General features: G+C 33.4%; 4 protein-coding genes across 5 annotated transcripts; 1 reads left to right on the top strand and 3 right to left on the bottom strand.

The window, feature by feature from the left end:
• Positions 1–3,224: 3,224 nt before the first annotated feature.
• Positions 3,225–5,855, top strand: LOC21403220 (ADP-ribosylation factor-like protein 2). Its single transcript, XM_024175161.1, has 5 exons — positions 3,225–3,501; positions 3,599–3,709; positions 4,434–4,596; positions 4,991–5,071; positions 5,287–5,855. The coding sequence occupies exons 1-5, from the start codon at positions 3,431–3,433 to the stop codon at positions 5,431–5,433; spliced, it is 573 nt and encodes a 190-aa protein (XP_024030929.1). The 5' UTR covers positions 3,225–3,430; the 3' UTR covers positions 5,434–5,855.
• Positions 5,856–6,552: 697 nt separating this feature from the next.
• Positions 6,553–7,249, bottom strand: LOC21403219 (60S ribosomal protein L6, mitochondrial). Its single transcript, XM_010090728.2, has one exon. The coding sequence runs from the start codon at positions 7,014–7,016 to the stop codon at positions 6,708–6,710; it is 309 nt and encodes a 102-aa protein (XP_010089030.1). The 5' UTR covers positions 7,017–7,249; the 3' UTR covers positions 6,553–6,707.
• A 792-nt stretch (positions 7,250–8,041) lies between these two features.
• Positions 8,042–11,218, bottom strand: LOC21403218 (maf-like protein DDB_G0281937). 2 transcript variants are annotated; one of them, XM_010090727.2, is made up of 9 exons: positions 11,087–11,218; positions 10,716–10,787; positions 10,529–10,603; positions 9,760–9,843; positions 9,191–9,260; positions 9,021–9,112; positions 8,713–8,754; positions 8,535–8,615; positions 8,042–8,410 (listed from the first exon to the last, which is right to left on the bottom strand). In XM_010090727.2, exons 1-9 carry the CDS (start codon positions 11,096–11,098, stop codon positions 8,339–8,341), a joined length of 600 nt encoding a protein of 199 aa, XP_010089029.1. In that variant the 5' UTR covers positions 11,099–11,218; the 3' UTR covers positions 8,042–8,338. The 2 variants fall into 2 exon arrangements, with proteins under 2 accessions (XP_010089029.1, XP_024030939.1); XM_024175171.1 differs by having other exon boundaries at positions 10,553–10,603.
• A 2,529-nt stretch (positions 11,219–13,747) lies between these two features.
• Positions 13,748–15,322, bottom strand: LOC21403216 (protein RADIALIS-like 4). The gene is made up of 2 exons (XM_010090725.2): positions 15,015–15,322; positions 13,748–13,946 (listed from the first exon to the last, which is right to left on the bottom strand). The coding sequence occupies exons 1-2, from the start codon at positions 15,302–15,304 to the stop codon at positions 13,925–13,927; spliced, it is 312 nt and encodes a 103-aa protein (XP_010089027.2). The 5' UTR covers positions 15,305–15,322; the 3' UTR covers positions 13,748–13,924.
• Positions 15,323–15,594: the final 272 nt, after the last annotated feature.

Raw genomic sequence — 15,594 nt, 5'->3', positions numbered from 1 at the left:
GTACCATTGATTCTCTAATGGACAGTGATTCATAAAACACATTCATGAATCGGAGCTCCTACTGGTCCAAGTACTGAATCAACCCTCAAGAGAATTATTTATCTACTTCTTTCTTAAGAAGGAATGGATTCCATCTCGTGTAATAACATTCCCGGCTACTTACTTCATCATGTCTCCAAAATACAAGGAATAGGATTCAGGATCTCAGAATCCGTACCGAGTAAATCAAAAGACACAAATCCATAAACATGAGTCTGTTAAGAACTCATGATTAAGATTATTCTATATATGACCATCGGTAGACTCAATTAGAATTTCTATACTTAACGAAAATTATTAGAAATTCATATTGTGTTTGTGTCTTTATTCCACATAATCTCATTATGCGAAATACACTTATTCAATATCTCGGCATATTAACAGTGCGGATAACACCGTTCCATTCTAAATGAGAATGACATGTATTAATAATGTTTTAATTAAAGATTCTGAACTTTAATTAAATTCATTATGAACATTACTTTTTGATTATTATCCTTAAACATTATCCTCTCGTATATAACACTTATATACAATGTTTAAGGTTACATAAATAATCATGGAATTTTCATTGATATTCATAAAATATTCACAAATATATACACATAAAATTGATGAATAAACTCTTTTATTAAATAAATAATAAATATCTTATTACATCTTATGCTTCTAGGACACCATTCCCAACAAAAACCGCACTAATTGATTGTAATCTCTATCTTTTGGGAAACTATCTCAAAAGACAAGGGAAATATCCCAAATTCAAATAAGGTAGGTTTATAGGCGGTGACCTAAGCTATAAATAGGGGATTATAGACTAGAAATTCCCCAAAGTCTCACACTGAGAAAAAAACGTGTAATCTCTTCTCAAATTAGTGAAATTCTCTCATTCTCCCCACAGTGGATGTGGCTCTCAAATTAAGGGAGAACCACTATAAATCTTCATGTGTTCTTATTTTTACTGCATTAACTCCATTCTTCTATATTTATATCGCTGTGAATCGCATTAATTTATCTCAAAATTCGTTAATTCTTTGTTGACGAATTTTCACCGTCAACCTAACTCAACTAAAATCGTTAAGCACCTAGATTATTTTCATTCCCCTAATATTAACTTGGATTGCTTATTAAAGTCGGTCTATACATTTCTATGTATCTTATTTTCTTATAATTTATTAATTGCTCTCACCACTATAATCCCCTTAAAAAAGTGATGTAGCGGAAGCTTAATTAGAAAAATAAAAATAAAAGGGATAAATCAATTAACTTATTGAGTCATATAGAATGTAAGAAAAACTGCTTTGAAATCTCTTGATTCACACAACGTACTGAAAATTAGCAATAAAATTCGTTGATTCAACTTCAGTAACTCTTACAAATTTTCCCATTTTGATAATTTTTAGCTGAAAACGTCATATGAAATACAAAAAATAACAAAAGAACTCCATATGTTAAGATTTTAAATAAAAATAACACATATCACACAAATAATTAGCATCGTTGAACAATTTAGTAAATAGTTACTTCGTTAACCCCTCCTCACATTGAAGTGCAATTACACAATAAAAGTTATCATTTTTTATACTACGCTCAGCTTTCTTCTTAATTTGTTTGATTGAATGAACTTTGAGGGTTTATCAATGGCGACCAATAGTAATGACAAAAGTAAGAATTTATTGATATTATAGCAAAAATTATGAGGAGGAAAACTTGTAAGAGTGAAGTCGGGGGTGCTAAAATTAAAAATTGGGAGACATAATGATAAGGTCTATAGTTTAGGGGAGAAACATAAAATTTGTCCTACAAACACATATGGCCGAATTACAATTATAGGATTGAAATATGGCTTAAGTTTGTGAATATTTGATACATGGCCTAATTGTATAATGATATTGAAATAGTATATTATGTAATTACTTTATTAACCTTGTAATAATATATTATTTTTTTCACGTAATCAAGATGTTGCTTTTTTTTCCCCCTACATTTTGTGAGATATATTTTTTTTTAAAAGGTTCAAATACTAGAAATAAAGGAATTGGGGTATCATTAAATTACAATTAATCAACCAGTTTAAAATGTATTTCTGACTATAGTAGTATTGGTAAATTTTAAATTTTTTTACATAATTTGATTTCACTAAAATCTCTATTAGTAAAAACCTCTCACAAATAGTTTTATAAAAAACCACATCGGATAATAAGAATCAATAACATAAAGACAAGAAATTTAACGTAATGATGACTTAAAAATTGACCATACAACATCATTAACGTAAATACAATGCCAGTATTGTAATTTTGAACGAAACCATCATTAAAAAACTGGTAACAAAGACTGTTTTATTAAGATAATTATATTATCATTAAATAAATGGGAATTTGGTTAGGAAATAGGTAGAAAACGACCCTATACAAATGTTAGAGCGTGTCATTACATTAAAGATTTATATCTTCACATGCAATAGTCTAGATGAACACTAGAAAAACATTTAAAACACATACATTTAAACCAAACAAAAACAACGCTATAGCATTTCATTAAGGCAAAGATTATATCATTATATAAAATACATGAATATTTTAATGGCAATATATAAATGATATGTTTTTCTAAGGAGGCAATGTATAAAAAAAAAAATGCAAGGAGCCAAAGAGATGGAAATATATATTGTGTGTGATCTTATATATAGATGAATTAGGTTGTTAATTTAAATTCATAAAATTTGAAAAAAGTGTTGTATTAATTAAAGTGCTAAAATTTAAAATCTAAATGAATGAGGTGCAATTGAAAGAGATGGAAATTAGTTACCAATAAAATCAATTGAAGGGATAGTTTTGGATTGCCAAAAAATACAATTCAAAAAATCAACTATGTAAGTGATATTTATAAAACTGCGCCATATTTCAATTATCATCAAGGGCAAGGTCATTATTTCTTGGGGGAGTGAACAAGGGCTCTTGGTAGTAAGGACCTGGGCTGATAGCGGCCTTAAAAGGGGCCCTTGTTTTTGTTTACACTTGTTTGTAATGACCCAAGATGACAGCAAGCTTAAAGCGGCCTCAAAATAAGCCCGATCCGTATCTTTAAGTAGTTGGGCTCAACATCGTACCCATAAACTTATCCCTTTTTCCCCTACTTTAATACAAAATATTTTTTCCCTTTTGCTGTTGGACAGAGTCTCGCTCTCTAGTGGCGTTTTTCCCTTCGGTACTTCCGTTTGGAGACAGAAACCAGATCAAATTCTCTACTTCGCGTAGCGCTTTCACGGGAGGATGAATTGGGAGCTGCAGAAGATGAAAGATTTTTCGAAAAGGCAAAAATTACATTGACTAGAAACACAGATTGAAAATTAAAGGTCTGGTTTGCGTAGATTGGTTTGTAGGTTCGGATGAAAATGGGGCTTCTCAGTATCATAAGGAAGATCAAGAAGAAAGAGAAGGAAATGCGCATTCTCATGGTGTACGCAAATCTCTCTCGGTCTCTCTCTTCTTTCTCTCTCTAGATCCTTTTCTCTATCTTAAAATTAACTGGCATTTGTTGATTTTGTGTTCTCCAGGGGTCTAGATAATTCTGGAAAGACTACAATTGTGTTGAAGATTAATGGGGAAGACACTAGTGTTATCAGTCCCACACTCGGCTTCAACATCAAGACCATTACTTACCAAAAGTATTTTTTTTCTATTTTAATTCCTTTTTTTTTTTTTCTTTTTTTTAAGTTTGAATCTTCAAATTAATTACTTTACTTGATTAGCATCTCAGGAAAATAAAAGGCTAAAAGATGGACATTTTTTTTTAAGTGCGTGGTTGTTCATGATCTAATCATTCCAATTAAGATAATAGATTGGAATCAGTTTACCATTCCCAAAAGCTGAAATTTTTGGACGCTTGAAAGTTATCTTATGTATATATTTTTTAGCAGCTGAAGGAATCTCAGATTGTCTGGAACTCTCGAATCTTTTTTACATGATCTTGTTATCTTAATTCGGCTTTAGAGTCTTACTCTGTAACACCTCGTATAGCTTTTATTCAGAGGTTTTAATTGAACTTTTGAGAGTACTATAACTTTCCTAAATTCTTTACCAAAGATTCAGGTAAATTTGTAACTTGTAACTTGAAACCGCAGAACATCCATAAATGGGTGGGAGTATTGGGCCATTCGGTTTTGAAAATAATTTTTGTTAGATATACTGGGTTAATAATTTGAAGCAGCTGAGTGTTTGAAATGCTTATGCAGTAATCGCATATGGGGCCACTATAATTAATCACATTTTTACACGATCTTGTTACCTCAACTTGGTTTTGGAGTTTTTGCAGAAAGAAGAAAACCAAGCCGCATATTCCTTTTATTGGTGATAAGCAGTTTTTCAATGCCGTTGTTAACTTGATGGCAGGTATACTCTTAATATATGGGATGTTGGGGGCCAGAAAACTATAAGGTCATATTGGAAAAACTATTTTGAGCAAACTGATGGCTTGGTATGGGTAGTTGACAGTTCAGATCTTAGAAGATTAGACGACTGCAAAATGGAATTGGATAATCTTTTGAAGGAAGAGGTATATACCCTTTTACGTTTTTTCATCTACAAGTGATTTGAACAATCCTTTTTTTTTTTTTTTCCTAGCATAGAATATCTTCCTCTTAAACACAGAATTACTTTTGGTGCAAATTTTGGGATACTTCTCAACTTGATATAATATTTTGATCATGACTGACTATTTAGTATATGATTTTCTGATACTTCTCAACTTGATATAATTTTTTGATCATGACTGACTATTTAGTATACAATTTTCTGAACTTGGTCTCTTCTAAGTTTTATATTTTGAAAAAAGGATTATGAGATAGATGGGACTTTTTCAAGGAAAGGGAAAAAGAAAAGGGTTTCATTTGTGCTTCAAGCTTTTAAATTTTTCGCCGTTGATGCTTAGTTGTCTGGTCATTTGACAGAGGTTATCAGGCGCATCCTTACTGATACTGGCAAACAAGCAAGATATTAAAGGCGCCCTTAGTCCGAAAGAAATTGCTAAAGTAAGGCTGCAATAATACAATTATTTATGTTTTGATTATTGAAAATACTCTTTGTTCTAACTTCTAATACATTTCCTGTACAAGTGTTCTCTCCTTTCTGCTGTTTTTTTTAAGTACGTATTGCTATTATACGATTAATCACAGATCTTGTATGTTGATAAGTAGTGTTTAGGTGGCTTATTTTTCTGAAACACTGTTTTATTATAAATCTGTAGGTTCTGAACTTGGAGGCCATGGACAAGACACGTGTCACACGTCACTGGAGGATTGTGGGGTGCAGTGCTTACACAGGAGAGGGGCTTCTTGAGGGATTTGATTGGTTTGTCCAGGATATTGCCTCTCGAATTTATGTGCTCGATTGATGCTGCTATGCCAGTTCGAGCCGTTTGTCATATCGAAGAAATCTCCGAGTGTCAACAGCTGTTAAATTGATTTTACAAGGTCTTAAGGCTATTTCAAGTCTAATGAGGTCATGTTTGCCGTGATAAGCCAACTTTCAAAATAGAATTGCGATGTGCAAATGATAAAATCTGGAGCATTCTGGATATGATTGATTTGTTGAGGACGTATCCCTCCTCATTTCTCAATGCATGGTGTAGTAGAAGTCAAGCACTACTTTCTTCTCTCAGTTGGCAACATGGCAAAGTAATAACCTCTCAACTTCAGTTCATGCATACTAAACTCTTCATTATGGCGTGTTATTACGAGAGAAATTCTTGTCAACCTATTTTTTTTTTAATTATTTTTACTATTGAGAGATATTAAATCGAAGAAAAACATATTAGCAAACACTCAAGATTTACAGCAATTCACTCTCAATGTCATAGTAACAAAGAAGATTATTAAAAAAAAAAAAAAATCACACTACTCAAGGCTCTCAGCTTCCCTCTGTTGTTTTATTTTATTTTATTTTTTTTATCGAATCTCTTTAATAACCCTAAAATCAGCATCCTAAACACAAGTATAATTATGACAACCAATAATACACAAGTTTCTGTCGTGAAGAGATTTAGGGCATGTTCTTTTTGTCTAAAAAATTCAAAATAAGACAATTCGAGTTTTAATTTTATTCAAGTTCACGTTTTTTTAAGTTTTAATTTTATTCAACTTTACTCAACTTTATTCAAGTTATAATTTCAACTCAAGTTATAACTCAAATTCAACTTAAAAATTATACTCAAGTTACACTCTAAAAGAACAACCCCGTACATCAACATCATCAGTGATCAACACAAGTATAATTAAGACAACCAAAAAATAATTAAGTGCTTAGGCTCCACGCTCAAACAATTATGGTTAAAGGAATAACCCATTTCTTTCGCTATTTGAATCACAACTCAAATCTTTTGCAAGAGTGTTTTTATCTCAAAAAGTTCAAATTTAACATTTTGTGATACGGTATTTTCTATCGCATGAACTCACCTTTCAACGCAAGTTCTTGACTCAAACCCACAAACACGGGAAATGAACGGTGTTGAGAATTTGAGAATCAACACAACTTCACCTCATAATTTCAAAGACGGAAAGCTACAACAATTCTCTCAATGGACTGAGAAATCAGATCAAACTTATTCTTACAAGAAAAAAAAAATAGAAAAGAACTGCCAATTTCAATAAAATCCAGCAACAGCAATAATCATTTAGACTTCTTCCCTTGTTTGTTCTTAATAACTTCATCAATGTACATAATACCTTTGCCTTTGTAGACCTCAGGAGGCTTGCAACTGCGAACGGCCGCAGCGAATCGGTGAACCCTCTGCTTGTCAATCCCAGTGCAGCAAACGACATTGTTTTTGCAGCAGAAAACGCGAACAGCAGGAGGCACGCACAGTTCAACCTCGTGGCTGTATCCCAATTTCAGGTACAGCAAACGACCTTGCGATTCGGCTCTGGCCTTGTATCCCACGCCCACAATCTTCAGAAACCGGAAGAAATTGGCTTCCATTTTTAACGCCAAGTGGAAGAAGCTCTTGAAAACTTATTTGATGTTTGTTTGGTTCTCGAGAAAATGCGGAACGGGATTTTGTGAATTTGTTTGGGTTTCTTAAGTGAATGAAATAAAGGACTCACCTTTTGGGTTTGAGATCAATAAGGACAAGCTCTCACTTGTGACGGCTTCTGTTCCCTCGCTAGGGATCCCCAAAGAGAAATTGTAAATTGGGGCTACTGCCTACTCTCTGTGCGCGCGCGCCAATTGACTATTAACCTTACACGGAAAACGGCAAGTCGTTTCTGAACATTGTAGGCATTAAAACGACAGTAAATGTATACTGTAAAGTGGAAACTAATACGGCGTTTCATTGGCGAAGACGGATGGATGTAAAAGACAAACGGGCAAACTTTACAAGCGAAACGACATATTGTTTTAAATTGAAACAACAGTAACCAAACGTGGCCTTTTCTGCGAAAATGACGGCAAATATTCTAGCTCTTAACACTAGTTTCTATCAAACATTCTGCCTCAAGTAATGCTTGGAAATGGGATGCTGGGGACATTATTGTTGCTTGTTAGACTACTATCAGAACTAGGGTTATTTTTACAAATGACCTCGAATATATATATATATATATATTAGATTTAGATGTTTAGTTACCTGAAAAGTTTCTAAAATCTAGCACCAGTAAAAGTCTGGGAGAAACTCTTAAGCCATTAGAAATGACAGTCGCAGCAAACGACAATTCAGCCTTCCTCCGTAATGCTAGATTCGTTTGAAATAGACTAGTAAACACATAATTACTCTTTTTCTTGTATGTTGAACAATAAGAAGATACAAATATGCATACAAGTACTAGATAACAAAGCTCTAGAATCTTGCAATAGACGTATTATTAACGAAGGAGTCAATGGAATCATTGGAACTAGACATTTAAAAGTGAATGTTGGGGAACAAAATGAGATAATTACATATTCTCAAAGCTGTAAATAAGAACAACCATTTAATCAATGAGTAATCACATGGTGCAGTTACATCTACCACTTCTTCTGAATCAAGAGCCTGACAAACTTGGATGACCTAAAATTTTTCACCATGAATACTATCAAGTATTAAACAAAATCACTTTTGATTGATATCATTACCAAAACTTGTGATGCTGTTGGGGTTACAGTCACAGTCATTGTTCAACTTACTAAATAAATTTGTGATCTAATCAAGCAATATTCTATGTCACTGGCAAAAAAAGAAAAAGAAAAAAACAATCTTCTATGTGACAATCCATTTAGGGTTCATTTCCAAGATGAATGAGGCAGATTCGTATCTACAGAAGCTAAAGTGCTTCCTGAATGAGCCTTTCTGTAAGAGCTTTCGGAAGTCCCATAACTGCATCACCTGTTCCAATCTGTCCCACATAAAAGAGGTTATTTCCAACAAATACATAGGAGAAATTGTATGATACAAAGAATTCACACAGTGAAACCACTTCAAGTACTCTTAATGAACGTGAGAAATGGTAAAGAGCTAACCACTGCTTCTACAAACCGCAATATCAATGGATTTTCCAGTGTCAAACCTCCAGCAACATTGAGCGTGATTGCCTCTTCTACCTGGGCACAACTCAAAAGGCTCATATATCACATTCAAAAGGAAAAAGAAGAGAAAAGAAAAAGTGTCTCAAGAGAATAGTAAATCCAAAAAACTTACCAGGGTATCAATAACTTCATCTGGTATGTCATGAAAATAAACCTGTGTGTGTACATCAATTTGTATAATTCCTCCCAAAAGAGAGAGAGAGAGAGAGAGAAATAATAATAATAATAACGTGCATGGCCATGGATAGATAATGTCGTTGAAAGAAATTTTGAACTCATACCGACTTAAATGGAAAAAGAGATCAAACAATAAGGTTATTTTGTTATTGAAATCTTTTTGACAAATTAAATGCAAATCGCTTTTGACATATTGCAAATACTATTTTTAGGCAAGGACTAAAAGTGAGCTAAAAAATGTACCTCTGCTCTCTCCCATCCTCCTTTCCTTTTTCCTGTTTTAAGATTGGTTACTAGTACGGATCCCACAACGGCTGCTTGACTACCAGAATAGCCTGCAACTCATATAAACCTGATCACTACATTAAGTCAGTTCCTGCAAAGGAAAAAACCAAAGAGTTTCGATAGTACACCTTTGATGAAATCCCGCGCTTCTTCCTTACTGGACGGTTTTTCTCTGATCATCCCTTTGGATACAACCACCTAAAAACCAATGACATTTCAATAGAATGCTACAAAAGTGAAACAATAAACATTTCAATAGAATGCAACCCCGTTGCTAAACTTTTTTAGTGTAGTTTAATCATTGAAAACAGGCCAACAGGACATAAGCTATTAAGAGATGTTAAGAAGAGACTTCAGAATAGATTAATGTCACTTTCCACTGCACGCCATTTCAAACATCTCAGACCAGGTGTGCTCTAGTCACAAATTGTTTATCGAGGCATGCTTGTCATAGAGAATGGTCACACACACACAAGTACCAAAAAGCGTGGCTCTCCTTAAGTCGTATATAGAGAATAAGATTAAGTAATTGCATGAATGAATTTTCGTTTAAATCTTAATCCACTGATCTTGGCTTATGAATGATAACACAAATATTACAATTCAAAAAGCAAATCCTTCTCGTGCATAAGGAGACAACTCCATGCTTAAAAATCAGTTAAAAATTCTAGAAAGAGACACGTGAACTGAAGCATACAGTGTCTGCCGTAATTAAGAGTTTTTCCTCGGTACTTTCTTCCAATTGACCTCTACTTTTGAGCCTTGAAATTATGGCATCTGCCTGAAAAAAAAATAAAAAAAAATAGCCAATTTAAGACTAGAATCGGTAACATAGGTTACAGTCACGATACTTAAAAATTACATAAATTTTAAGGTTGAGGGTTGAGAAAAAATAAGTTCGGATCAGAATTGAATCGACTTAAAATTGACACAACACGGGTCAATTTTGAGTTGGACCCACAGAACCCGAACACTCATTACATATTTTTTATTTTATAATGAACTTGTGATATCATGATAGTTATACACAAAATCTTATACTATTATTTGCTTAATTTCAATAGATGTTATTGTATTTTAGTGTGTTATGAATTTTAAATTATTTCTAATATGTAAAAAACTAAATAAAAAGTATACAATTTTCGTATTAATTTCGGGTTCACGGGTCAATTTCGTGTCACAAGTCATTTTCGTGATGTGTCGTGTCAACCCGTAAAGTGGTTGTTTCGTGTTCGTGTTACGATTTTTAAAAAATTTCGTGTCACGAGTCGTGTTCGAATTGACTGTAAATTAAAAAACAACAATCAAAATACGATACGAACACAACACGTGACACGAATTACCACTTTTATCCAAGACAAATAAAGCTCATTGGAGCCGTCACTAATCTATATAAATATATATATATATATATATTAAGGAAAACAAATAAACTAGAAAAATATAACAAATAAAAGAAAACATACTTTTGCCTCAGCTAGAGCCATTACCAATTCTTCTGGCTTTTCCTTCCTTATACTTCTCTCATCTATGTCTGCAGTCTAAACCATGAAACCCAAATAAGTAACCATGAAACCCAAATAAGTAACCATGAATCTCCACTTAAACAAAAAGAAAGAAAGAAAAAAAAAACTCTTTCTGTAGCCACTGTACCATTAAACTGAACTCGTAACCCATCTCCTTAAGAAGCTGTCGGCGAGCCATTGATGCCGAACCCAATATTATCTGTCACAAAAATTCCGAAAGTGTTATAAGTCAAGACATAAACGACACCAATAAACACACGTAATTGTGAGTATTTTCTTCAACTCAATTTCAAGACATTTTTCTGGGATTTACATTTTCAAATGCCAAATCCATAGTTACCAACATAGAATGTTTAAATATCTGGGTTTTTCCTTCTGAGTACTCGTAATCCACAAATACAATTACCCTTTTTTTGGTTGGTTATTGCTTGCACTTAAAATAAGTTGGTGAACCTAAAATGACAAATACAGTGTTTGGCAGAGAGTAATGCAATGAACCTGGAACGACATCGTTGGCTCCGGGCCCTTTTCAGGTTTCTGCTTTGTTCAGACAGATTGCGCAAGTTAGCAACTTTTTTACTTGATGGCGAAGGGCTATCGCTCCAATAAAACAGGGAAAATGAAAGAGGAAAAAAAAAAGGGGGGACAAAATCACAAATATTTATTTTGTTGTGTTATTTATGTATTCACTCCTGAAGTTATAGGGTTTCACGACTTGTCTTTGAATTTTGACAATTTATCTTCTCAACTGACAAAACAGTAGCGATGTACTACTTTTTGATGATTATTATGATATTAATTGGTGACTAAAAAGCACGTTCGACGTAAAATTTTAAGGGATTATTTTTTTATAATAAAATTTAAAAAAAATTTAAACTCGAGTTATAATTTTATTTAAGTTTGTGTTTTTTTTTTTGTAAAATTTGAGTTTGAATTCGAGTTTATGGCTAAATTTGAGTTTAAATTTCCCCTTCAACTCGAGTTTATAAACTCGAACTCAAGTTAATGAACAATATTTTTTCTATTATTAAAAATGTCATAACGAAAAGTCGAATAAAACCCTACTCATATATCCTATTAAAATTTTTCATCACCATTGAGTTTTTATTAAAATACTATCTAAATATAAATTTAAGTTTTGACCCACCTAAACACAAACTCAAAAAGATTATCAATTCAAATCATAATTCAAATGTCCACATCCAAACACAAACTCAAATTACAACTTCAACTCAAGTTATAAATCAAACTCAACTCAAGATCATCACTCATGTCACTCTAATTCAAAAATGCAAAAAAACAACCCGTAAGTTTCGTTTGGTATGAGAGTTCAAATTAGAGTGATTTTAGTTTTGATTTTGAAATCGAACCATAATTCATGATTTTGGGTCCAAATCATAGTTTTGAAATCAGAACCAGAATCAGGGGTTGAATCACCTAAAATCAAGGGGGAGGTGGTTTTAGAATCAAAGGTGATTCTAGTTTAAAACATCACATCAGGATTCAAACCTTGAATCAGAACCATCCAAATCAAATACTGATTCTGAGTGAGTCAAGTCAGAACTACTTTTTAATTTTTGTAAACAAACATTGTTTGAACCAGAATCATGGTTTCGAGTTCTAGAATCCTTTTACCAAACGTGCTCTTAATAACTCAATTCAAACTATAACACAAATCTCAAATTTCAATCATTCTCAATTCTTTAAATCTAACAATAATTAGAATAAAATTGATAAAATAGGACATATTGTAACTATTTGCAAATTAAAAGGAAAAATTGTCGAGTTAAAAATTTATTAGGCAAATTGTTAAATCTCTAAAAATTCATGGGGCAAATGTGCAAATCAATTTTTTTCCTGTGGTATACTACTCCTGGTACTATTCCTCCTAAAAACCGCAAATGAAGAGACGCCGTAAAAACCATCAAAATAAAAGGAAAAGAAAGAAAAGAAAAGAAAAGAAAACAGCCTCTCAAAAAAAAAAAAAAAAAAAAAGAAAAGAAAAGAAAATCCAAAGGACAACGTTTACAGTTCACACCACCGCCTAACTTTGCTCTTCTTCCTCAATCAATCCCAAATATCCAAAAACAAGGTGTTAAGTGTTAACAAATATGGCGTCTGAAAACGACAACACCGAACAGAGAACGTCGTCGTCTGATTCGGCTCCAGCGTTTGGTTCTTGTCGAAGGAAGAAGAACTTCAGGAGTGGAAGTTTCGTTTCGGATTTGAGGGATCACGTTCACGAGTTTCTTCATGCTTCGGCTGACGAGCACAGAACTTGCTTGAAAGACACAATTCAGAAGGTGGGTCCCTCGGATTTTTTTTTTCCCTCATCTTTATATATTGATTGGAGTGATTGATATTATCTCTGTTTTGGTCTGAAGCAGATGTTTAGGACTTCGAAAGCTGTTGGAGAAAAAAGCAGTGGCCGAATTGAAGGTGAAACTTCGCTTTCTCTTCAAACAACCATGTCGGATTAGGAATATTTCTTGTGTAATTTTGGATTATTGGAAGTAAAAATGACTCTTGAGCCTTTGCTTAGTATCAGATAGTGTATTTTTGGGCGCAACTTTAAGAAGAGTGACTATAATGATATTTGGAAATTGATTGGTTGAATGTGATTATGTTCAAGATGATAAATTGAGAATTTTCAGCCCTTGGATGATAAATCTTGATATTTTCATCCCTTGGATGATAAATCTTGATGTTTTCCATTTCATTTCTAGTGTTCTTTTTAGCATGAGTTGAACTCAGTTTTAGTCCCGAACTATAGACCAATTCTCCTTTTGGTTTCTGATTTTTGAAACGTCCCATAATGAGTTTTCGATCGACCAAAGTGCTCCTTTTCGTCCATCTGATCGTTAAAATCTCAACATAAAAAAAAAAGGACTTTCTTGTTAACAGTGGTGCCCTTATATGTATAGTTATAAAATCGCGTTAATAATTGCACACGGTTCTCACACATCTTTTTTCGTTCAACAGTTAAGTAGACAAAATGACTAATTGGGAACAATTTGATAAAACAGGGACTCGTTTTGGAACGCTTTGAAATACAAGGACCAAAATGAAATTTGGCTTGAATAGTTTAGGAACCAATAAAGTAATATATCTTCTAATGACTAGGAAATACGTGATAGGAAAGCAACTAGATGTGGATGATTCTTGCACAACAATTTGTGCAGTTACAGGAGAAAGATTGTGGAATTAGTAACAAAGGATAGATATAGGGAGGAAGCAAAAAGTGAATCTCTTATGGTTACGGCTTGTTAATTGCTATACTAGATCTGCTTTCGAGAGAAAATGGCCGTCGTCTGTGCTGCGGGATGCCGCCATTCATCAGATCTTTAGATTGTTCGGCCTGTGGAACACCATACAAAGTTAGGATGTCAGTAGAAAGAACATCAAAGGAATGAAAGTGAGCAAACAAGGAAAAAAAAATCTCTTTAAGAACTACTTTTGAGATGAATATTGAAGGACATTAGTTGTAGATGGAGGAGTTGAACAGGCTTGTTCGTTTGCACTCAATTTCAAAAAAAGTTTGAACTCAAGTTATAACTCTATTCAAGTTCATGTTTTTTTTTGTAAAATTTGAGTTTGAACTTGAGTTTTAACTTGAATTTTAACTTGAGTTTGGGGTTAAAATCTAATGAGTTCAAGTTTCCTCTTCAACTCAAGTTTATAAACTCAAACTCAAGTTAATGAACAGTATTTTTTCTATTATTAAAAACGCTATAACTTTTTCGTTTTAATTCCAATTGAGATGATTCTTTTTTTATGTATTCACAACGAAAAGACGAATAAAACCTCACCCATATACCCTATTAAAATTTTCCATCATCATTGAGTTTTTATTAAAATACTATCTAAATACAAACTCAAGTTTTGACCCACTCAAACACAAACTCAAATTACGACTTCAATTCAAGTTATAACTCAAATTCAACTAAAATCTACACTCAAATCACCATAACTCAAAAATGTAACTGAACAAGCCCACAATATATTGATAGAATAAACGCAATGAATATGCAATGAAACCCATAGTTAGGACAAAACATGCATGTTTAGGAATAAGAAAGCGCCCGTTGGTGTTATAAATTTCACTCTTATGTTTTCACGGTAAACAATCTGTTGTAAATTTCTTTCCTTTAGGAATTGAACAGGAAATTAATGTTGCTCGGGGTGTTTGCCATAGGCATAACAATGGAGGTTGATCAGGAATTTGGCCATAACCATAAACTGTATGCCAGATTGTTTGGTGGGCATAATGACAATGCACGGTATCGTTACAAATGCATTGATTTTGCGGCCGTTAGATGTACAGGAAGTAAGAATATTCCAAAGTTAAACTGATTCAGTTAAGGATTTCAGACATGTTTCTATAATCTCATGATGTTTCAACTAAAGGTTAAGAAGATGCACTTACCTATGCTCGTCATTGCTAATGTTGTTTCCTTTGCTACTTCCTTGATCTTTCCTATACTTGGGAAGGGGAATTTTGCCCGACTCAATGCGGTTGATGTCCTCTTGAAGGATCTCATATTGCCTCTTTATTTCCTCTTCAGTTGCCCCTCCAACAACCTTGGCTATCTTGAGCCAACGATCAGGTTCTTCCTTATCATATATCGCCAGAGCATTTTCAAACAACTTATTTTGCTCGGCTGTCCAAGTTGGACCGGAGGTTGGTGAAGAAATCTGGCTATATGAATATGACATTCTTGAACAAAGGTGATGTAGTCGATAAAAAGATATTAGGATAATGCTCAATGGTTTGGAAGGCATGAAATGTAAATAAAGGTGTGGAAAATTTTGAAGTCAAGCGATTAGCAAAGTAGTCCAAGAAGTTGCTGGTTATACAGGGAAAAGGGGGGTGCAAATTGGCAGACAAATTTTACAGGGTGAATATTATTAAAATAATTGTACACTAATCAGGATCATGAATAGTGTGAGAGAGAGAGTGTCCGGGGAAAGAAAGTTGCGTCCTTTTTTGGTCCCGTTCATTTCAC

This window comes from Morus notabilis, unplaced genomic scaffold, assembly GCF_000414095.1.
Source record: "Morus notabilis unplaced genomic scaffold, ASM41409v2 Scaffold25, whole genome shotgun sequence".
Lineage (NCBI taxonomy): Eukaryota > Viridiplantae > Streptophyta > Magnoliopsida > Rosales > Moraceae > Morus > Morus notabilis.
The sequence above is the reverse complement of the archived record's forward strand: the minus strand, read 5'-3'. Positions and strand labels throughout refer to the sequence as shown.